Here is a 24,945-nt window from a genome sequence, read left to right as displayed (position 1 = left end):
AGTTCATTAATAGAAGCAAATTCCAGTTCCAAACTTAATACCAGATTGGTAAGGAAATTTTCACTTCTCTTCAAATATAAGGGAGAGAAACAGACGAGGCTCCCACGGCCTGTACAAGCCAGTTTACTTTATTCAGACAGCTTGCTAATTGAATGGTCTGGAGACACTGAAATTACTTCCCAAACCAGGCAACTAAAGTAGTTTAAAGTTACCCAGAGGTGTGTAGTTAACACTTACAAATGTGTTTTAACTCACTTTGATATATGAACAAGCACCATTAGTGAAGTTTCCAAGTAATAAAAGACTGCCTTTTAAATCAAGCCTGAGTAAACAAAATCAGCTTTAGATCAGTGAAACTGCAAAGTATACATTTTATATTTCCTTTATATAGGAAAGAAATTGCAGGCAGATACTTTTAGCCAAACTAAAAGTTAGTGGAAGAAAACAACCACATGCTAAAACAGAAAATATAACAGAGTATATGCATGTTATTGAAGTTTGGAGATTAAATTTTGAGATGGTACCTCATTAGCACCACCTGATGCCAAATGATCTTGGAACACAGAAATGTAGCCTGATTCACTTATTCTTTCGCCCCATTTTCCTTTCAAACTCTACCTGGGATTGCTAATGACATAAAAGGGCCTCCATCACATGAGTGGAGAGAAACTAAAATCTGGCCTCTGTTTCCTCTTCTGCTAACATCCAGGAATGAGTGTACCGAGTTGATATTTTTTCCATGATGGTGCATAAATTATGACCATACATGACATGCTACAAGGAACCTGACTGTCATATAAGCACACCTCTTGTTGTGTTCACTGAAACTTTAAGTTATATCAAGAAATAACATACACCTGAAATGATTTTTAAAGTACTAAATGGTCACGTGTAACGATTTTATTACTCCTAAGATGACTTTACTCACATTAAAAGAAGACTCTACGGGGCTTTCCTGGTGGCGCAGTAGTTAAGAATCTGCCTGCCAAGCGGGGGACATGGATTCAAGGACTGGTCCGGGAAGATCCCACATGCTGCAGAGCAACTAAGCCCATGAGCCACAACTACTGAGCCTGTGCTCTAGAGCCTGAGAGCCACAACTACTGGGCCCACATGCTGCAACTACTGAAGCCCACGCGCCTAGAGCCGGTGCTCCGCAACAAGATAAGCCACTGCAATGAGAAGCCCGCCCACCGCAAAGAAGAGTAGCCCCTGATCGCTGCAACTAGAGAAATCCCGCGCGCAGCAACAAAGACCCAACGCAGCCAAAAATAATAAGAACCTACAGAGTGTCAGGGATACAGATTCAGTCTCTGACATTGTCAAGCAGAACCTCTGGCAAATAACTTTGGGAGAAGGTTCCAAAGGCTCCATGCTCCTTCCATGGCTGACTGTGGATAAGCTGTCCCTGGTTCTCAGGGCATGTACACATAAGCTGCACACACGCATAGATGACCCACACTTTGAACTTGATACTTTCTGAAATCCAATCAAGAGCATTTTGAGAAAGTGTGACCATGAGCTACTACTTGCCAGAAGTGCTTTAAAGATGTGTTTTCTAGTAAGGAAGACTAACATGATAGAAAAAACAGATCCCTGAGATACACTGTATTATTAGGAATTGAAGCCTACTACTTCCTATATGCTACATGTAAATCACTCACTTGACACAAAAATAATATGTTCCCACTTAAGGCAGAACCACACCGCTCTGTATACATTTGCTTGTATCCACTGGTGGTGCTTTTAATGCTTCATTTAAGTGTCAAACTAGGTGACAGGCATTAAGCCTGTAGACTATTCAGCATCAAACTCACAATCCAAGAACCTTTTCTACCATTGTTTACCTTCTATACACTCTCCTCCCAATCAGAAAATAAATGAATTAAATAAAATAAACAGATATTCTTCTCCAGCTTTAAGCCACGGACAGCTCTGAACACGGCAGAGGTACTTCTCTCATTGAATGAAGCCAGAAAGATATGCACAGTCATGCTGTTCAAAATATTGTTTTATGTGTGGAACAACATTGTCATAAGACATTTGGAAGCCAAGTAAAATCACAGAAGTAAGGGAATTTGTAGCAGTCTCTTTTGGCTTCCAGGAAATGAGACTGAGCTCTCCCATGAAGCAAGCAACATGACACCTTCCAGCATTAGAAATAGCCTTTTGGTTGGCTAAAGAGCAAAAGAGAGGAAAGCAACAAAGTGGAGATCAAAGCTATCTCCCTGTACACTACAGATAATCTTTTTTCTTCCTCTTCTTCAACAACGAGATTGAAGGAAAGAGCTGAAGGTAGAGGGACAAGGGGAAAAGGAAACCATGCTAATCCAGAATTGTAGGGAAAGGAGGTAGCCTTTGATCTCCACAGGATGGCAACTTTATTGGCTATGCATAAGCAGTTTCCAACCAGCTGATCAACCAGGTATTAACACTCAACACCTTTCCATGATCAGTAACCATGAAGTGAGTCATCTGTGAATAGCAGTCAAGCAGAAGGCTCATCTACTACTAAATGACCACCAGCCCATGCCCAACCCAGAGGGGAAGATGCAATCCCAGGGGAAATGATTTTTTTCTCCACAGGCTCTTCCCTGATAAGCACCAATTATTTGCCTTGGGACTCAGAGCAAAATCTTTCTTCAAGTGTGCATGAATGAGGACGGCATTCATTTTTCAAAATACAACTTGGAATCCGTGTATTTCTACATCACCAGCAGTCATTGTTTTGACTTCTGTTCGGTGTCTTTTTTTAAGCATGCCAGGAAATACAGACATGATACAGGCTGGATGTGAGCTGGCTGAATGTAAAGAACCGATCATCTTGCTTGGTGATCTAAAAATGGAAAGATCATTTACTTAATGGCAGGATAAAAAATGCCTCCCTTCCAAAGTCTCAAGAGTTCAAACCACAGTCTTGTTTGGGTGAATTTGGGGGACATGTTTTAAAATTTTTTTAAAAAAATGATTGAACCATAATCTTTCTTATTTTAAATCCTTCATTGCTCTCTTTCTCTCTTTGAATCAGCATGGTTCAAATCCCTGCTCATCCACATCTCCTAACCTCTCTATGATGTAGTTTCCACAGCGATGAAATACAGATAAAGTAAAATTTTCGTAACAATAGTACCTATGTCATAGGGCTCTTATAAGCATTAAATAAGATAATGGTGAACGGTCAACAAATGATAGTCATATCTTCATAGTCATCATCATAAAGTTTCTTACGGTACCCCAGAATTTGAACTTGATCTCATTTTTTTTTTTTTAATTAGTTCCTTCTCTCACTTGCTGGTCTCCTCTAAGCAAAAACATTATGATACAGAAGGCAACTACTCAGCTTTCCACTCCTCCGTATAAATTGAGAAAGTCAACATTCTAAAGTCTTCTTAAATATAGCTTTAAAAAAACCCTATTTTATGAATTCATTAAAGATTCAAACTACTCCTTTGCCTTAAAAAATGTCTAGTTCTTTATATAGTTGTTAAACATAGAGCATACACACTGACATCAATTTTTCAAGAGCCCACTTTTCAGATTTGCTCTTTGTGCCACGTGTGGTCAGAGGGTGCACTAAGATTGGCTCCGTCTACTGCAACTCTCCCTCCTCCTATAGTTTAAAACCAGCTTAATTATGGATCTGTTTCTTCCACTGTACTTCTCCAGACTTGTGCTTCTGGTTCCACTTTTTTTTTTTTTTCCTTTCTTATTACCAAATTTCTTAATTTACTCTACAGATTACCTGAGGCCTAATTTTTAATTGAGGAACAATTTTGGTTTTCTTATATTTTTCTATAAGAAATCAAGCATGCAAGGCAGTTATACTTTTGTTTTTAGAATTAAACATTTTTCTAAAGGCCAGAACTTAAAATGAGCATTACCTTAATATCTCTTATTAACACAGAAGATGATACATACTCTCAACTATTTATGATCTTCATTGGCAAACTGTTATTCTAAGTTTCCTCCCAATCTTATTCCTCTTGCCCAGTATTTTAAATTAGAGATACCTACTCCACGTAAAATAAATAAGTAAACAAACAACTGTGATTATAGGTTTGAAATTTAGCATTTTGTATCACTTTATTCACACAAGAGTATTTCAGTTGTCATAGGGAAGACTAAAGGAAAATTTCAGGTAAACTTACTGTTCTGAGACATTTTAACTGTAAACATCTTATGTATTAGAGGGCCCATTATCAAGAAATTAGGATGCTTTAAAAGATGTCACAGTATTCAGATAAGTGTATTTAAAAGCCATTAAGTTTATAAATAAATTATTGGAATTACCAAAGAATCTTTCCAGTTAGAGAGACCACAGAACCAGATAAGTGGCTCACACATAGTTAAACTTATCTAAAAAATTTCCCTCCCCCAAGAGAAAAAGACCTCTCCCTCCCCGGAAAAAAAAGGAGGAAAGAAAGACAGCACTAGTGAATTTCTACTTCATTTGAAGTTCAGATCTCATCCTAAGTCTGAACTGAAATTCAATCACTTTTTCACTTAAAAGCAGGTTTGATCAAATGGAGTTGGGGAGAGGAAGTCCATAAAGAAAGAATGTTTAGAATCAGTTCCTGAGAGACCACACAGATTTTTTTTTACCAGGGCTATCCCATCTGCTCCCCTCACCAAGTCTAGCTCTCCACAGAAAAGAACTCAGGTATACAAGCACTAAAGAAATTCACCGTGAAAAAGACTTTCTAAAGAAATACCTATTTTTTCCACAATCTTAGTTTCCTAGAATAAAAAGTTATATATTGTAGCATTAGGCTAATAAATAAAAGACTGCAAAAAACAAACACATAATATTTTGATGTTAAGTATGACATCAACACATCAACGTGAAGTTTATAATCTGTTTGAAGAAAACTATAGGACTTTGCTAAGTTGGCAGCCAGGTTTAAAAAAAAAAAAAAAAGGAAAAGAAAGAACTGACAACCAATAGATGTTTTTACAGGTTAAATCTTGTTGAAGGTACCTTACCCCCCTCAGTACACTTTGATTTATTTAAACTCACCACATTTCTCTTAAATACACTCCATTAACAAGTGATAGACTGTGATCTTAGGCTTGAGGCAAGATATGAAACACAATCTTTCAAGAACTTCATTCATTCCCTGCCCAGGTGTCTTGAGCACGCCCAACTCTACTTACTTATCTGAGTTTTGTGAAGTTTTATTCAAGTCAATAGAGTGGCTTGAGAATAGCACACGGTCGTGAACCCTCCCCTGCAGCCCAGTAATCTGGCCTCCCCAAGTTCAGATTCACAGCTGGAGTGAAAGTCAGCAGAAGACTGATAAACAGCTTCAGGTTAAATATGAGAGAGCATCTCACAAGAACAACTCTGACCCCACCAACAAAGTAGATAACCACCCCTATCGGGAAAAACTTAGGTTTATTAAAATCACCAGTAGCTTCGGTGGAAAATTAAATTAGAAAAACAAAGCCAGAAATCATTTCAGCTCTAAGGTTATAAATGCCTTCTTTCTATTTAAATTACAAACCTCGGATACTAAGTACTAATCAAATTATTAAATCTAAAGGGCAGTACACGCTCCAACATATTTCTCCAAGTGAAGACAGAATTTGCACGCTGACAGGACTAGCTTTCAGTGACATCCTATTAGTGTGACCCTATCTTTAATCTACTGCCATGATAAAATGTCCCAACATATACAAACTCAGCTCAAACAGTGACTAATGACCATTAATCCCCCTATCTTCAGTAATCTGCTCCTTCAGTCATTTATCACACTGACACTTCACTTTACACACGTGAATAAACTTTAACCGAGAAGGTGAATCAACAAAAATCTCAAAGGTATCTGAAGCTGTAAATTAAACTAGGGGGAGACTCGCCGAAGAGAGACAAATAGATCAGATCTGAATGTTTCTGATTTGCATCCTTGGCTGGTATGGGGGTAGGAAACCATTCAATCCCTCAGATATGCAAACTAAAAAATAAACTACAGGAGAGAGGGGAAGCTGGAAGTCAGAAGAGGTGGCCGGCCCCAAAGAGTCTGTGTAATCTAGTCATCCTTCCACTGTGACAGAAATGAAAACTTCAGTTTTCTTCAAAGGAACAACAATTTAATGAATTTCTCATTTAGTTCCGTTGCAAAGGTTCCTTTTAGTCAGAAAGCGTATCTCATGGGCTGGAATTATTTTAGGGGTTTATTTGCCATCATTTAGCTGATGTGCGTTTTTCTTTCACATATTTCCTTAAGTAAAATCCTTGGTCAAAATATAAATCATAGCCGGGGACCACAAAAAGCTCAAACCAACCTTTCAAAACTGTTTCAAAACCATGGAAATTGAGTGACTAACCTACAGGCTCTGATGCAACTTGAAGCTCAGTACAGGACTATAAAAAATTCCCTGAGGTACTCTGTGTGTGTGTGTGTGTTACAGTGTGTGTGTGTGTGTTACTGTGTGTGTGTGTGTGTGTGTGTGTTTAAGGCCTGAAATCGGATCCTTGATTGAAACCAGAATCTACCAAAAGGGAAGAAAGAAAAGTTGAGCCGTGGCTCTGTTCCCTCATAGTAAAAGTTTCTTTGGGAGGGGAAGAAAACTATTTGTACGTGTAGATGCAGTGTACACTCTTAGGTCAGACATCCCACTGCAGTATCCTTCCAACAGCTCATGTGAAGAGTTTTGGTACTATTTAATGAATCCCCCAAATCCTAAATTCAGCCTTCTGTTTTCCCTTGCCAATGAAAACTCACAGGCAACTAAGTGTTCCCTTTCAGATACTTGCAACCTCTTGTTTTCCTTCCAAACTCACCCAGGCAGAGGGAATAGTTTATATCCTACGGTAAGAAGGAGTTATTTCCTGAAGTTTCTTCAGAATCGAATTTAATTACAGACCTTGGTTATAGAAAACAACTATTAATAACCCCTTTGCTCGAAAGAGGAGGGGCGAATTGGAGGACCAGGTTCAGGAATCCTGGCGGGTTTCTGGGCTACAGCTCCCCGGGCGCACATCTCCCTTCCCGCGGGAAGCAGCCGAGGGCTGAAACTCACTTTGGCTCATCCTCATGGCCCAAGCTCACCGCCAACCGCTGACTCTCCCACCCTTGCGCTCCGACGTGCGTTTGCCCAGAATGATCTGGGCGTGCCTCGAACTTGGCAAAAGGCCTAGGTCTGCGAAGAGGCTTGGAAGGTCTCGGGAGATGAGGGAAAGGGGACAACAAAGTAGGAACTAAGAACCTTTTCGTTTAAAACTCCTGCCAGGGGTCGGGCCCCTCCGGCCTTAGAAGGGAGAGGTCGCCAAAATGCAGTTCGGGGTTGAGTTTGAAAAGTGGAGAGGGGGCGTGCAAGGGGAATGGAGGGTGAAGGAAGAAGACGCGGGGTTACCTGAACAGAGACATATTAATCCAAAGAGGTAAAAGTGAGCAGGCTCCGCGATCATTGTCCTCGGGTGGATCCTGCATACAGTCTCATGCCAAGAGGAGAGAGTAGAAGTGGGGTCTCCAAATTTACGAAGCCACACACTACACACAAAGGCTTAATATAAGCAACGTGGGTCAATCCGCCAGGAGTTTTCAGGGCAATTACTTGTCCACCTCTCCGGACGCTTGTCAGTATCTCTGAGCCCTCTGCAGACGAAGAATTCCAAGGTTTGCCTTCTCTGGCGCCAGGGTTTCCGAGGAGGCTTGGCCACTTCCAAGGACCATCCAAAGCGAACAACAAAGAGCCGAAGCAGAAGAGCAGTTGTGCGGTTTCCTGCCTCCACAATCTTGCCGAGCCTCCCGGCGTGCTCCCGCGGCGAGGGCCGGCGCGGCGGCGGCAAAGTTGGGGTGTGAGAACGGATTAGGGAGGGCCGAAAAGTGCTTCTCCGTCTATAGGCGAGCCCAGTCAACAGCTGGCCACCCGCGCCGGCGGCAAAGGCAGTCAAGGCAGTGGCAGCAGCTCGGGAGGACGGGCACAGGGTGCCGGGGGTGTGCCTGGGTGACTCCGCGCGCTGGGGGCGAGCAAGGGGGCGGTGCGGACACAGCGGTTCCCTGGGCGGGCCCTTGTTCCCATCACTTGGGGGATGCGGAGGGTACTGAGGAAGGCAGCAGCTCCACGGACACACTCAAGCCTCCCGAGCGCCCCCAGCCCAGCGCGGCGCTCACCATCCCTCCGGCCCCTCGCCCGCGGGGGCGTGCGCGCAAGGCACCCCGAACTCTCCGCGGCTGGGACGCTGGAGCCTAAACTTCCAGACGGCGGCTGCCCGCAGCCCTGGCTTGTGGTAGCTGCAGAGAGGCACCCGACCTCCCCGGGGTGGTGGAGAGGGGCCAGGAGGATGCTGCTGCGGGTGGGAGCGACGGCTGCCGCAGCTCACCCGAGCTCCGCCGGGATCAGCAGCGTCTGAAGTTTCTACTCTCACGCTGCCTCTTCTCTGGCTCGATTGCCTGTGGGTTTCCCCCACAGTCCCCGCGGCTCCCGGTTTCCTCCCTCTCCTTCCCAGGCCGAGGATACTTAAAGGGGCCGCACGGTCCTTTCCACGTTTCACTCTACACTCTCCAGACGCCGGTCTGGCAAGTTCTGCTCGTTAATATTTCCATCCACAAGCCAGGGTGCCCGACTACGCCCTCAGGTGAGAATCAAACTGCTCAGGATCACAAAGCCGAGCGAATTGGAACTTGCCTTGTTTCTCTCGACACCCCTGGCTCCCCTGCACCTTTCTCCAAATGGAACCTCCCAGCCAAAGACTTCAAAAATCCTCCTGGTCCAGCTTAACCTCTTCCCTACCGCTTACAGGAGTTGAAATCAACTCTCAAAAAACTCTGTCTTCACCCTTCCCTATTCCCATTAAAAAAAAAAAAAAATCAAATGTGGGCAAACAAGCCTATAGGACAGGAGGCAGAGAAATAACTACGTAGAATTTATTACGTACTTATACGTAATACGAAAATCAGTTTCTTTTAAATTGTAGTTAAGTCTCCCGTAGAAAGGCTACCCAACTTGAGGGGCGCAGGAGTGGGCCACGGGGACTTTTTTTTTTTTTTTTGTAAGCAAATGCCTCTCCTTCAACTTCATTGACTAGGTATCAGAACGCCAACAATGGGGAAGTAACTAAGGAAGAGGGACAAATGTAAAAACCATCCTTGCTACCCGGGAGTTTGCGGTTGTTAAGATAAGTCATTCAGCATTTCAAAACCAAAAGGCGTGGGCTTTAACATCTCATACACCTCGCCCTGAAATCCCAACCTACCAGTTACTAGCTCTGTTACCAGGCCAAATCTCCGTTTTCCCTTCTGAATCAGAGACTCTTGAGATAGTCACAAATCATACCCGAAGCAAACAAACCTAGCACATCTGATGGGCATCCTTGCCTTCATTCATGCATTTATTCACTCATTCATTTTTCTTTCTTTCTATTAAAAAAGACACTATACAAAAACCACCTGAGACATGGTGAGTGCCCAGTAAATGGTAGATATTGATATTTAGGACTATTATACTTTTCCACCAATTATTATGCACCAAGTTATGTATAATAACTTCAAAATGTTTATTTGTTATCTGTCAGGATATACCAGAACCTGCTTTCAGTGGTTGACTCTGGAGAGGGGAATGCATGATGGAGGGGGAGGTGGGAATGGATTTACTCTTGTCTAAATACTGTTGTACATTTTTTTTTTAAGTGAGCACATGCATTACCTAAAAAAGGATACAGTTTTAAAAGCAAATAATATATTCATTTTGCATGCTGATGGTACAACCAGTGACCTTGGAGCAGCATGTTGTAGAAAGAAACTCTGGTTAACAGAACCTATCTCTGAAAGTGAAAGATAGTTTAATCCTGAAAAAGCTGATTGAAAATTCAGTAAACAGGCTGGAGATAAGAATTCAAAGACTCCTACCAAAACCTTTCCAGCAATAAAAAACAAGAATGTGCATTAAATGCTGAAAAACATACATCGATTTGGTCTTTGTGAAGGATATTTAGTGAGAAACATAGAATATGCCTTTTTTTCCCTTGGGATAAAATGTGCTTTTAAGATAAGCTTATTTAGTAATAGAAAATAAATAACCTAAAGCATGGTACTTAAAAGAAAGAGAGAGAGGGAGAAAAATCCCTCAAATCCTCATACCATCTGACTGCATTTTAAATAAAGATTTGAACTTCCACTTAGTAAAGGATGTATGCTTTTACATATAAAGTATCAATCGAATATGTGTAAGAATCCCTATCGTATTGTTTTTCCAAAGTGAGTTTCCGGGTCTCCTTTACCATCTCATTGTCATTGAATGGAAACCATATTAATACTCCCTTTGATCCTTTTATTTCTCAACTTGAGTAAGTGACATCCTCCCACCCACCAGCAACTCCTCTCTCCCGCTCCTCGAGGCTATCCTACCTAGGAGAGTCAGCAGGAAGAACCCTCCAGGAACTAACTTCTGGCAGCCCCTCCCCGGCCCCTGCATGAGGTCATCATCACCAGATCATATATGTTGATCCTTTCTTCTTCTCCTGCCTCATCCAAACTGTACTTTTCTGTCAATTATATCAGTAAAGGTAGAACCTGAAGACAAAAATTTGTATTCAGAAGGTATTTGGCATCTGTGACAAGTCAAACTCAGTGTACCTGAGAACTTTCATAATTTCTTCCTTTCACTCACTCACTTACTCATGCAAACAAACTTAGTGAACATCATCTATGTGAAGGAAACAACAAAGGGCTCTATAGAGGCCAGATGCAAATAGAAACCTATTCCTCAGGCCCTCAGAGCTCTTATATAGGGAGCTGCTACACAGGCTCCAGAGTGGAAACTACCAGAAGAATCAAAAACAGTGTCATTGGGATTAAATGACATCTCAGTTCCATTTTTACTCCTGAACATTAAGTTACTAGGAGAATGCATGAAATAATCAATGTGCCTGTATGAGTATGTGTGCAAGTGTGTGTGTATACACGTGGACATGGTGCCCACATATGTCAGGTCTTCAGGCAGCTCTGACACATACAACAGAACTCTGACTCATTCCAGACTTTTTGGGTGGGAGACAAAGATCAAGGTATGGAGAAAGTTTCATAATTTGCACTCAGAAACTCTATTCTGATCACCGTGATCTGAATGAGTAGAAGAGTCTCAAGTTCCTTTTAGAGAATTTTGATCATTTGAAGCTTATGAAATTCAGGCTCCCTAAAATGAGAATTTTGAGGAAACCTGAAAGTAATACATTCTAGTAGTCCTGTAAATAGGAGCTTTTTTGACATTCAACATTCTAGAGCAGTAATGATATCTTGAGTAGGTCTAATTTGATTTTATCTTTCACAGGGGTAGTTATAGGAACTCAGGAAATAACAAAACTCTCAGGATCTCTCTAGGGATTCCAGATATCACTTACCCAGATCAGGAGGAGCACAGCTGAGTTCTTAAGAAAAATACAAACCAGAACATTTCTCTTTTCCCCCCCCTAACAAGAAGCCTAGAATCAGACCAAACCTGAGATGCAAGCTGAAATTCCAGGAGGTCTGGTGAGAAGCACCATAATACATACAGTACACACAAAGGCTGGGCTGTATTATCTCTCAGATTACAACTAGTTTATCAATTTTTATACAAAATTTCTGAATAATCTGTGCAATTTTTGGTACCTAAATTGATGAACTAGATTGAATATTTGAATAATTTAATATTTGAATATTTTTCTAAGTTTGGATACATAAGAGAAGTCCCATTTAAGAAGGTAACCTAAAGTAATCCTAATAAAGGGAGAATAAACTCATATCTGTTGGAATATCTACTGTGTTTTGAAACACCCTGTCTCTAGAGTAAACATTGTTCAATCTATGCCATGCTGCTTCTGTAGTAATATCTCTCACTACTGACCATTGAAAGCTCACTCCTGACAATTGGAAGCTTCAGTTTTCCTCACTAAACAGCATATGGTAGTTACCTACAGGATAACTTATTTTTTTTTAATGAGCAATACAATATTACTTACTGATTCTAAGTGCCATATATGACAGCAACAAGTCACATGCAGTAAATCACATATGGTTGGGTATAGATTTTACATGCAATAAGAGTTCAAGGAGAAAAGAAATAATTTAGAGTTAGAATAATAAAAGGGAAAGAAAGGAAGGAAGGAAGGAAAGAAGGAAGAAAGAAAAGAAAGAAAGAAAGAAAGAAAGAAAGAAAGAAAGAAAGAAAGAAAGAAAGAAAGAAAGAAAGAAAGAAAGAAAGAAAGAAAGAAAGGGAAAGGAAAAGAAAAAAGAGGAAAGACAAGAAAAGAAATGCTAGGTAGAATTTTTAAATATGTGTAACTTTATTCCTCATCAAAGAGAATAAAGTTTACCAGAATGCTTTCTTTCAAATGTACATAGGGCACATTTTAACAGCATTATTTTTGTTTGTTTCTCTGCCTTTCGGTAATTATGGCCCGCAAACCAGGAACCATAGGGAGAAGAGATTTCCTGGTTTTCTGTCTTTACTAGGCATTATCAATGTTTTCAATACCGGAAAACGTGGGATAGAACTCCTTAGGCTTCACCTAATCATGTGCTCTAGTCTCACTAACAGCCTCTAAGGCCCATTAAAAAATATAAGCTATGATACACTTGAGTTCCTATGGAATTACTGTGACTGTGCTTACCATTTAGCATCTCAGCATCTTGGAGACATTGTAGATACTCTAAAACTAGATGCTATATTGCTAAATCCTTGTGGTAGCACCTCGGACCTTAACTGTTAGCAACATGAGTCTCACTAGGATTTAATCCTTTAATGTTAACAGACAATAAGTTTCGGAAGAAAAAGGAGAGGACACTGAGAAGTAGCATTGATTGAGGGCAATGTTTTGGGCCCTTTACAAACGTTAATTGATTTAATTCTCACCATGATCACGTGAGGTGGCATTATCACCCTAATTTAGAGATGAGGTTGGGAGAATAAGTCATTAACTCAAAGTTCAGAGGTCTGGAAGTCATGAATCGTATATATGAACCCAGCATATTTTGAACCAAAATGTATGGGGGAAAAAAAAAAAAAAAAGAGTTCCATGGTAGGACAGGCACTTTGGTTCAAAGCAAGCTGGGTTCTAATATAAGCCTCTGCTCAAAACCCTCCAGTGGTTTTCCATCTCACTTAAAATGATGACAGCCCACTCTTCCCAGAAGTCTACAGGGCTGTACAGGAGCTGGTCTCCCAGCCTCCCGGACAGCATCTCCTTCCCCATACTTGCCCTTGCTCACTTTGCTTCACCAAAACAGCCTCTTAGCTATTCCTAGAATGTTATCAGGCAACCTCTAGCCTGATTTTGTACTCTCTCTGGCTGGAATACCTACCTTCACAGGTGAGCAAACCTACCCTCTTTCCTCTCTCAGGTTTTCTAAAATCAAACCGCCTCAGAGAGGCTTTTTCTGACCACCAATTTTAAAATTACATCTTTATACAATACTTTCCGTACCCTATTCATGCTTTGTTTTTGTTTTGTTTTTCTTTCAGAGTACTTATCCCCATCTGAGACATTACATATTCCCTTATTTATTCTTATCAACTGATCCACTCCTCCTAGAATGTTCTATGAGGTCAGAGATTCTTGACTATTTTATTCACTCTTTTATTCCCAGCATGCAAAACAGTGCTTGCTACTTCGTAGGCGGTCAGATGTTTGTTAAATGAATGAATGAATGTCTTATTTTATTGTTTGTTAATCTATCTTTTGGAAGAATGCTTCCTTAATGAACCTATTTCTGTAGTTCTAAAGTATATTTTCTCAGATATATAGTTCAATCATTTGTCCACTTCAGCTAACAGAGAACTAACATGAATGTCACACATGGAGTTGATGTCTCGGTGTACTTCGGTAACTTAAAAGCCAAGGTTCTGGGCTTCCCTGGTGGCGCAGTGGTTGGGAGTCCGCCTGCCGATGCAGGGGACACGGGTTCGTGCCCCGGTCCGGGGGTATCCCGCATGCCGCGGAGCGGCTGGGCCCGTGAGCCATGGCCGCTGAGCCTGCGCGTCCGGAGCCTGTGCTCCGCAATGGGAGAGGCCACGACAGTGAGAGGCCCGCGTACCGCTAAAAAAAAAAAAAAAAAAAGCCAAGGTTCTGACTCAGGAGGCACATGCTGATTTGGGTCAGGTTATTTGAAAGCAAAGAGATTGGAATCCGACTTTAAAGTATATAACATTCAAACTGGAAGTGACCTTCAAGATTAATTTTTCATAAATGAGAAACCTAAAATTTAAAGAAACTGATTTTCCCTAGAATACATCTTTAGTTAGTGCTTTACTCAAAACTAGGACCCAGTCCTCTAAATCGCTAGAGATTTCTTTCCATCAGAGCAGGTTAATCAGAAATTCTTGGTTAAGAATCTCTACCTTTGGAACATTTCTATCACTAGATATGGTACAATATAATTATATTACTATTATATTATACAGAGAATTTTACATATTTCTGTCTTCTGGAATACAAGAACCATGGCTTTTTGTTTCTATCTCCATTTCCTAATAGAATAAAAATAATAACAGCCAACATTATATAGCATTATGTGCTAGAGGTATTTTTTTGTATTCTAACTCATTTAAATCCTCAGAAACACATTAGTAGATCAATTACCATTATTATCCTATTTTATACATGAGGAGAAGGTGGACATTTAACTAATATGAGGCTGAATATGGATTTGAACCTTGGCTCCCTGAATCTTATCCCCTGAATCTTATCCCCATATCCCCTGAATCTTATCCCCTTACTTCACAACAGACTGTGAAGTACAAATAAAAATTATTATTTAAAGTAAGGCTGGGGCTTCCCTGGTGGCGCAGTGGTTGAGAATCCGCCTGCCGATGCAGGGGACACGGGTTCGTGCCCCGGTCCGGGAAGATCCCACATGCCGCAGAGCGGCTGGGCCCGTGAGCCATGGCCGCTGAGCCTGTGCGTCCGGAGCCTGCGCTCCGCAATGGGAGAGGCCACAACAGTGAGAGGCCCGCGTACCACCAAAAAATAATAATAATAATAAATAAATAAATAAATAAATAAAGTAATGTTATTCTTGCAGATTTGGTTCCAGCTTGAGGAGGCCATTGATGTGTAAGTTTTGTTTTGTTTGGTTAAAGATCTACTTTCATTTTGGAATAAAAAAGTGACTCTGAAGTATATGCATGTGTACTTTTACTTCTACATGGAATGTAGGTGTTTAAATCTTATTTTATTTCTAAAATGTTCAAAGGGGTTTTATATTTCTCTTTAATGAAAAGGCATGGAAAAATATATAGTACAAGTTTGTTAAGACATTCAAAGTATATTGAAAAACATAAAGATGGATATATATTGATATCATACCACAGAATTTTGGTTTCTTACTTCCAGATATATCTGCAACCAAGCATATACTATTCTAACCATGAATTACAAATCTCTTAAATTGGGATCATAGTTAACAGCTGCACAGCTGAATGACACACTCTATAGGCTTACAATTTGGACGCAAACTATTTTGTAAGTAATTTACATTATGTTTAATTCTGCAGATGTGTTGTACAAAACTGTTTAATGTTTTTGGTTTTTCATCGCTTTTTTAAAAAAACGTTCAAGAAATATTTAGAGGCTTGAGGTACATATGTTAGGATTTATGTCTCATTTTGTACATTCTTTATGTTTAGTCCCACCTGCTACTTTGTTGATTCTGAATAGTATTTTACCTAGGTTCTAACAGTTACTTTAATCAGTTCATTAAAGAGGCCTTATGTTCATTCAAAAAACATCTTGAAATGCTATTAGAGTTCCCTATTTAGAGGTTACTTTCTGGGTCAGTAAATAAAAAGTAGGCCTAAATATTTAATGTTATAATAACTTTGGAAGAAGAGCATCCAAGTTTATCATAAATAATAATAATAATAACATTAATAATAAAGAATTCATTTAAATTGTAGTATTGTACACCATATTGGAAGTTTTACGTTATTTGTTTTACAGCCTATTAATGTATTTCTCTTATGGAAAAGTGACGTCTTTTGAAAAGCTCAATCAGGGCTTTGGGATTTAATAGCTGCTTGGCGTGATTGAGAAGTAGGATTCTAAATATGAGGTGCTCACTCTTGTGGATAAATAGTGAATCCATGGGACTTCCCTGGTGGCACAGTGGTTGAGAATCTGCCTGCCGATGCAGGGGACACGGGTTCGTGCCCCGTCTGGGAAGATCCCACATGCCGCGGAGCGGCTGGGCCCGTGAGCCATGGCCGCTGAGCCTGCGCGTCCGGGGCCTGTGCTCCGCAACGGGAGAGGCCACAACAGTGAGAGGCCTGCGTACCACACACAAAAAAAGAAATACTGAATCCATATCTTACAGTTGTCTTTGAGAAACAAACTGCTGTTGGAAATTGACATGAAATGTAAACCTACTGTCTTAACAACAAGGATAATTATATATTTTCCCAAGAGTTTAATCACCTCCTCTTTAACATCCTGGCCACATTCCAAATGAAATCATCCAATTCCATTATTCTAACTGAAAATCTTTGTTGATTTGATCTAATCTCATCTTCTCAATTTCCTATCACTATATACTACTTTAAAGCTGCTTTATTACACCTAGAAGGTAGAATTTCACTGGCATAGTACATACCTTCTTACATTTTTGTATCCTATGAATATCTTTGAAACAAAACAAGATGTTTGCTGAAGCCAGTATAACAACCTTACAAAAACATCATACAAAATTATTCTATTTATTCAAAGATTTCTGAAGCTTACTTTTTTCTTACAACGCTTCAGCTACAAAGTTAGAAAAATTGTTTTACTAATTTAGCATGTCAATATTTTGCCACAAATATTCTTTGAGTGCATACTAAAAATAATATGGTTTATATCCCTATATTCAGATGCTAATTGGTTCTAATGAGATTTTATTTTTCTTCGAAATATCAGAGGAATATATTTTTATGACATTTGGAAAATACAGAAAAAAAAACCCAAATTTACAGTAACTCAAATATAATCACATATGCATCCAACATTTTATTGTAGCCTTTTTTTTTTCATTTTTTCACTCTGCATGTATAGACTTTTATTCTTACAATATGGAATAACAGTCTAAAATGGCTATGTAACCTACATTTTCACTCAATATGTCATAAAATTTTTTTCTGTCATAAAATATTCTTCAACACCATCATTAAAATAGTGAAGTAAAATTCCATCATATGAATGTACTAAAATACATGTAACTAATCTCTGATGGTTAGATATTTAAGTTAGTTTCAATTGCCACTAAGGGACATAGAATCTGCTTTGAAAAATCATACTAGGATGTGGTCTTGCTAGTTAAATTGTTAATAAATTTCATTTTAATCACAGATATTCTACTGAAGCAATACATACATTGTCCCATTTTAAGTGACTCAATTGTTTAGAGTTACCATGCAGATTGTTCAAATAATCTTAGACTCAACATACATTAAGAGTTAAACATCATAGACAACAATGAAGAACTATTAGACAATTCCTAACACCTGCAATTTTCACTTTTTTCCAATAGGATTATTTTGCTTGTTTAAGGGGTGCTTTTAATTTTCATTATAACTGATTAAAAAATGAAAATGTTTGCATTTCGCAAGTATGCTTGAATTTCACACGTCTTGTATATCACACCAGAAAGTAAACTGGTTTCTTTTAGCAAGGGCAATGAATCAAGACATAAAGTTTTTCTAAACAATTACTTTTGTGAAAAAGTATAAACTTAAGCATAATTCATTATTTTACTCATTTCTCTTTCCACGTGGGAGTGCACATTGTTTAACATGTGGCTATCATAATTATTGACAGTGACCATAATGTGATCATACTTAAATGTGCTAGTCTAAATAAGAATCAACCTAGCTGTGTAATGTGCATCCTAGTTTATCCAAATCATATTATTTTGGTTAACATCACCTATTTCTTGATTTTCCTCTAAATTCTGCATCTGACTTACTGTGTAACAGGAGTCTGAAAATTTAATTATCCTCCCTTACTTGCCAAAATATGAACTATCAATTTAAAATAGTTAAAGGAAAGACATCAGTTCTAATACGTGATGCCTTAATGATTGAAGATCTAATGTCATTATTTCTTGAGGGTAGTAATTTTATCACTTAAAAATATCAGATCTTTATCTGGCAAATTCATCTGTTTTAAATAATTGTGATTTTTCTCGTCTATTTAATTCATACAGAAATGTACAGAACACTTGGCAAAGTCTAATAAATCAGATTATCCACCACACTAGATTTTTCTGATCTTGCTCTCTTTAATATTTCACAACAATAATAGTACTTGAAAAGGTGATAATGAATACAGACATGTTTCTTTAGACATGCTTATACATTCTAGAACATCATTAAATGTGTTTTCCAGGTGGAACTGTAGGATTAAGGGACCAAATCACAGTCTGAAGAGTTTGCCTTTTAGCGCAGACTTCCCCTGGGTACTTCCTACTCATCCTGTAAGTCTCAGATGAAAGTCTCTTCCCCAGAAAAGCCCTCCCAGACTTGCCATTTTGCATCTTCCCCAATAGGTCAGGTGTCTCTGTAAAATGCTTAAAGAAATTTTGACTATGTCTCCATAGTACTGATCACACAGGTGAAATATATATCTTTTAAGCCTGCCTCTTTTGCAAATCTCATAAACTCCACAGTGGCAGTGATGACTTCTGAATTGTTCACCAATGGGATTTTAGTTCATATCAAAGTACACTGAACACAACTTTGGCTTACCCTTCGGTATACTATCCTACGTTCTGAGAAATAGCTAGACTAGGAGAGGAATAAAAAGAAACTCTAAATGCAGATATCTGGGCATTCATGCCTTTTGCATTTAATCTATCCAATTCCAAAAGGAAATGGGCAGTTACTAGAAGAGTTTCTCTGTTTCAGTGTTCTCAGCTGGGGCCATTTTTGTCCTCTCCCCCTCACTCAGGATATTCAGCAATGTCTAGGGATGTCTGTGGTTGTCACGACTGTGTGGAGGAGGGGAAGTGTACTACTGGCTTCTAGTGTGTAAATGCAAAGGATGCCACTAAACATCTTATGTTACACAGGACAGCCTCCACCCAAAACAAAGAATAACCTGGCCTGAAATGTTAATAGTGTCAAGGTTGAGAAACACTGCTCTAGTCGAAGTTTAACATCTTTTGAGGGAATTTTCTTCTTGAAGGGATTAAATAAGTTAGTGGAAATGTATCATATTAATGGGGTACAGTTAGGTTTCAAAGTTATTAGGCAAGCAATGCTGTATACCTTACTGTATAGGAAAATATTGGAAATGTAAAATCCTATGCAAACATAGCTCAAAGCTAAATGTTTATGTACCTTAAAAAAGAAAATTTAATTACATCCTTCTGATAAGTTGAAATCTAGAGCTTCTATAAAGAGGCATATGTTTTCAATAATATGTTATTTCTTCCATGTAAACTTGGAATTAATGGAGTAAGAAAGATGATGGGAAGGTAAGGCAAAGTGTATAGTTTTGAATTGGTGTGGACTTAACCAAATATGAGCTATTGAGCATTGATTAGAAAACTTCTTTGGTGATAGTGCCAAAATGCTGCAAAACTTGCAATGGGAGCTCACGGGCTTTTGTGTGGACATGGCTTTGAAAGAGCATAGAGTAAAAGTCATCTGTTGATATGTTCCAAAGTATATACAGTAAAAAAATATATATATATAATATATATTACACTAATCTTCCAGTGAACTACAAGATAAAGGAATGTCGTAGGCAAATTCAAATTTAAAAGTGTTTAGTGTTTATTTAAACTTTGCTCTTTGCAGCACAAAAGTGACAAGAGTTTGGTGCATGCTTAGAATAATGACTGATAAGGTGCTGTATTTGTTTCTAAAATGCATAGAGATCTCTGCCACTGACAAGCAGGGTGACCATGGACATGTCTCCTAAGATCTCTAAGACCTGTCTCCTTTTGTATTAAGTGAAGTGGATAATAATTCTTACCTTATAGGAGGGTTGTGAGGATTGAAACAGATAATATGCAAAAAGTGCTTAGCACAGTGCTTGGAATAGAGAAGGCAAATATTTAATATCAATTGATAATTATTGATGTGATTTCATTGGGGAAAAAAGAGCACTAGCCTGGGAACTTCAGGATTAAATTTAAAGTTAATAGTAGAAAACTGCAAACTTTTTAAATTAATAAAGCAAAGTATATAAGGGTTGCTGCTTGAGAGACTGTTTAGAAAGCCGTAAGTACGGTTTAAAAGACATCTACATACAATAGGGTTCTAAAATAACTCAAATTTGATTTTACTAAGGGAGTTTCAAATTAATATAGTATTTAGAAACCAATATTCTTTAACAATAGCACAGTAGTGGAGACCTATTTTTGAATAGCCCAACTGAGTATATGCTAAAATTAAAGTTGCCATGGTATACCTAAAATGTGATGGTCCAATGGTGCTCAGATATTATTAATGTAATGTTCTCAAAGTATATCTCCTCTTAAATGCTATGAGAATAAGTAAATATGTTTTTTAAACCAACAGAGGAAATTTGTAATTTAAAAGATGTATACCTTTTCATTTTATTCCGCTGACAAAATGATAAAATCTATTTAGAATAATATTTCATTATAAGTTCAGAAACATACACCCTGGGTGTAAAGCCAAGAGAATGAAAAGAAAGTATTCGATGCCTATATTTAAGTGTCATGAAATGAGCTTTATAATGCTTATCTATTTGTGGGTAGGTGAGACTTACGGGAGGGAAACAATAGCTTCTAGAATCAAAGAATCAGTTATTTAAGGCTGGGCGGTCTGGGGATATTTTTCATGGCATTATTATAGTGATATGTATTGAATAAATTAGCTTTCTAATACATAGTAAGGCGTACCAAAAAACCTTCAGAACCAATTTAACCTTGAGAGAAAATATTACTTTGTATTTAAATTAGATTTTTATTAAGATTTTCCTTACATTGCATATTATATAAATAATCTTCACACACTATTTGAGAAGTAGATTTCACTAGTCCATCATAAATTATTTTGAAACAGTAATTAATATAATAATATAATAAACTGAGTTTAAAACACAAAGCTTAGTATAAGTACTGGGCAACCATTTAATTCAAAAACATAAATGAGATGAGAGGGATTCCTGCCCCTATGAAATGGGTAAAAGAATTTCCTGATAGTAACCTCTTTACAAATATTGGGAATTTGTAGTTTTTGAAATTCCCTTCAAATATTGGATAACACTACCTACTATTTCTTATTTCATGCATGTTCCCTTGGATTAAATTTGGATTGTTAATTCAGCATAGTTAAATTATCCAAAATATGATTCAAAATTCAAAACACACACACACACACACACACACACACATACGTCAACATTTTGGTGAAACAGAAGTTCACAGTAGGTCTCTTTATATTTTACTTTGTGTCTTTGTACAAGAGAGAAAAACACCTCCTCTATGAAACGTTTTAATTGGCTGAGGGTGTTTAGTATACAATGCTCTATTGCCCTCTGCTGGCTAGAAAATGATAAATAAAGACTTCTCATCTGCTCTTTATCTATATGGGGGCTTTAGAAAACTATGGAAAATAAAGACACAGTTCAAAATAATAAAACAATATATTACAGTGATAGGAAATTTTAAAAATAAATTTATAAAACATGCTTATCATGTTTCTAAGGTTCCCTAAAATTTGCTTATTTTTAATTAGTTTTCATGTTAGCCGAATAATTTGCTTATTTTATATAACCCTAAGCACTCTAATTAATTTTAAAAAATCACTCTAATTCATTATTTTAAAGCGATAATTGCAAGAATCATATTTGTGTAGGAATTTTGGGGATTTATGAACAAGATATGTATAATTTATTGTTGGCATATTTGTGGAATATTTTTATAGCTATTATGATATAGCTAGTGTGAGTTTATATTTTTTTATAAAGAAAATTTTATCTAGTTGAAAAACTATTTTCAACATAATTTTATAAAAGTGTAAAAACTAGCTAGATATTAGAGTTCTTCTTTACTAATTAAACAAGTGACTTACCTTGCACATTTCATTCTCTTTTAAAGCATTATTTATATGCTATTCACATCCCAGTGAGGAAAAGCTAATATTGGTGTATAATCACACGTAAATTCTTTAATAAAAATAACAGCGACAAGGCCCCAAGGAACAGAAAATGCACAGACTGATGAATTTACCTCGTTCCATTTTAGGACTGCATGCTGCTTTAATGCTTGATTACATTTAGTTCAAAACGATTTCTAAAGCGTAACCTTACCATCCATGGCAGAAGATGCAGATTTTATTATTAAGGGGGACCTGCTGATTTCTCTAAAATATACTTAAGATAGAAGTTTAAAACAAAGCTGTCACTGTTTTTTCAAAAATTTGGCTGGTATTTTGAATCTGGGATTTATTTTATATTTTCAATAGTTTCTCTCAGCTACAATATAAGTAGAAATAATCTGGTTTTCATTTCTATGAGTGTATTTCTTTGGAACATTTATAAAACTTGGGTCATGGTGCTTTGAAACAGGCTTTATTCCATGAGCTCTGCCTTCCTATTTTATCCTCAGAACCAGTGTCTATTATGAATCAAGAGGATAATTTTCCCCATGGCTTCCCTGCCAAAACAACCGTCAATCCTTTTAAAATTTTCTGGAGCAAATGGTGTTTTATAACTTTAACCACATCTGTTCCAGAATATATGCACACCTCAAAATTTCCAAGAACACATTTTCAGCCCAATCTATCTGTAAGTCGCTAGAAGTCTGGTTCTCCACAAACTGAGAGAAAAAAAGTTTCATCCCAGAAAATATAATTATAAAAATAAGATGGAAAACAAGTTTTTTACCTTCCAAATCATGATTTTTTAAAAAAAGAATGCAGTTTACAGTTTTTCATATTTAATCCTTATAAAACACTATATATATATATATATATATATATATAAAACACATATATATTTTACAGTTTCCATTTTAAAACTCAGGAGTATAGGAAAATGAGATTCAGAGAGATAGAAGACTCATTCAAATTCACAGAGGATGGCCTGTAGATCGAGAGCCAGGTAGGTCTGCCTGAGTCCAAGCCCATGGCCTTTTTATGACACCTCACAGCCTCTAAAAGGGGAAACAAACTGGGAATCCATTTGTATCAGGGTCTTAAAATGATCATGCCTTTTGATCCAATAATTCCCACTCTAGGAAGCTAAGGAAACATTCAATAAACAGTTAAAGATGTCCATGACAGCATTAATTAAAATAATGCAGGAATAAGAAAACTAGGAAAGGGCTACATTTTTAATAAAAAATAATGGATAAAGAAGTAAACTATGTATGTCATCTAATAGAATATTAGTCAATAAAGATAATAGTGTTGAGTTACTTAAAAAGTTATGAGTTGCTTAGGGTAAAACCGGCAAACAAAAGTTTATTATGTAATTATATTTGAAAAGACAGGATTATTGGTACTGACAGAGAGATGTGTCCTATATTGTTGGGTGAAGAAAGTTAGTTATGAAACAATAGTATGTATTCTATAACACATTTTGAAAAAATATATATATATGTCCTAGCATATGTGAAAAAGAATTGTATAACTTATGTTATGTCACGCTGTTGATCTAAGAAATAAAAACAGTAAATAAGTTTTAAAGTATATATTTTTATACTATATAAACTTTATAACATGTATTACTTTTAGGATTATAAAAATTATAAAGATGTAATATTTACAGTATGATTATAGCTGTGATGAAATACACCAAAATAACAATAGTTCATATTTTAGGGTGAGGAGTATATATTTATTGCTTTTTTTAAAAGTTTAAAATGTTTTCAATATGTTTATACTTGTTTTATTAAAAACTATGAAATAAGCATTATAAAATAATCATTTCCAACAAATAATAGTTTCCAATAATAGTGTTCCTTCCTTCTATTTCTGTCTTGTGGCTTTTTGTGAGAAATATTGTTTTACTTTGCTGTTCTTAAAGTACTTAGCAGGTTCTCGTGGTAAATGACCTCACGTAGGTGCATTACTCTTATAGAACTAACTTACTTAGTTAATTTCTATGGAAATGTTAAAATTGAAAGCCAACCTGACTGCTTACTGCTGATGTCTGTTAAAGAATAAGAAGAAAAATATTACTGTAGTATTCTATTAGTTCAAAATTCATCAATTCCCAAAAATAGTAACCTGAAATTTAACTTTTGTTAAACAACTTGAATAGTACAAACAAAACTGCCATGACCATTGATGCATTTAACCAAGGGACCTCATAGTTTTCAAACATCTCAAGTACTTGAAAGATACCTATTTACTTATAAATTAATAAATGATTTTTTCAAAAATATCTCATCCTCTTTAAAATTGATGAGGCAATATCTTCTTTCCCTGGTAATATGAGTATAATATTTATAAATTGTGACTAATTTTGACTTGGGTTAACAAATTAATCTAAATTAATGGAAATTTCATATGAGAATGAGAACACGGTACTATCAAAGTTGATCTCTTCATGTTACTGAGATAACTTCTAAATGTTTATGAAAAATAAAAACGTTAGTCTTTTCTTTCTCTCTCTTTTCTTTCTTTTATTTTTTATTGTAAGCACATAGATAAATAATCATTTGTACAAGCAATATATTTTGGCTTTTATTTGGGTGTTACTCTGAATGAAAAAACTGTGGATGTGAATTTATTCATCTTTCCCTTTCTACTTGATACCCACTCCTCCTGGTTCTCTATGGCAGAAAGAGCCAAACATAAACTTGCTTTAATTTCAACATCATGTTAGGCAGGACTGAATGACTATTGTCTTTCATGTATAAACATCTTTTAAATCTCATACCCAAAGAAATACTTTGCTTTTGAAAGGAATCTTTATGCATACAAATAAAGTAGGTATATTTTCTTTAGTTCTCAACTCCTACAGTAGATGGTCTTGTACAAATTAAGGAAAAAAACCTTAAAAACATTTAT

At 37.2% G+C, this 24,945-nt stretch overlaps 1 protein-coding gene across 15 annotated transcripts in view; it reads right to left on the bottom strand.

The window, feature by feature from the left end:
* The window catches only part of ROBO1 (roundabout guidance receptor 1), a 1,123,100-nt gene that overhangs the window by 397,555 nt on the left and 700,600 nt on the right, over window positions 1–24,945 (bottom strand). For 4 of the 15 annotated variants that reach the window (XM_067034893.1, XM_059063792.2, XM_067034897.1 and 1 more), the window contains exon 1: window positions 7,357–8,437. The exons of the other annotated variants lie outside the window; for them this stretch is intronic. In XM_067034893.1, the coding sequence (XP_066890994.1) occupies window positions 7,357–7,411 (55 nt within the window). In that variant the 5' untranslated portion in view covers window positions 7,412–8,437. Of the gene's footprint in view, window positions 1–7,356; window positions 8,438–24,945 lie in introns of those variants that run through there. 15 annotated transcript variants of the gene reach the window in all.

Source organism: Kogia breviceps, chromosome 5 (assembly GCF_026419965.1).
Source record: "Kogia breviceps isolate mKogBre1 chromosome 5, mKogBre1 haplotype 1, whole genome shotgun sequence".
NCBI lineage: Eukaryota > Metazoa > Chordata > Mammalia > Artiodactyla > Physeteridae > Kogia > Kogia breviceps.
This window is presented reverse-complemented; position numbering and strand designations above follow the sequence as displayed.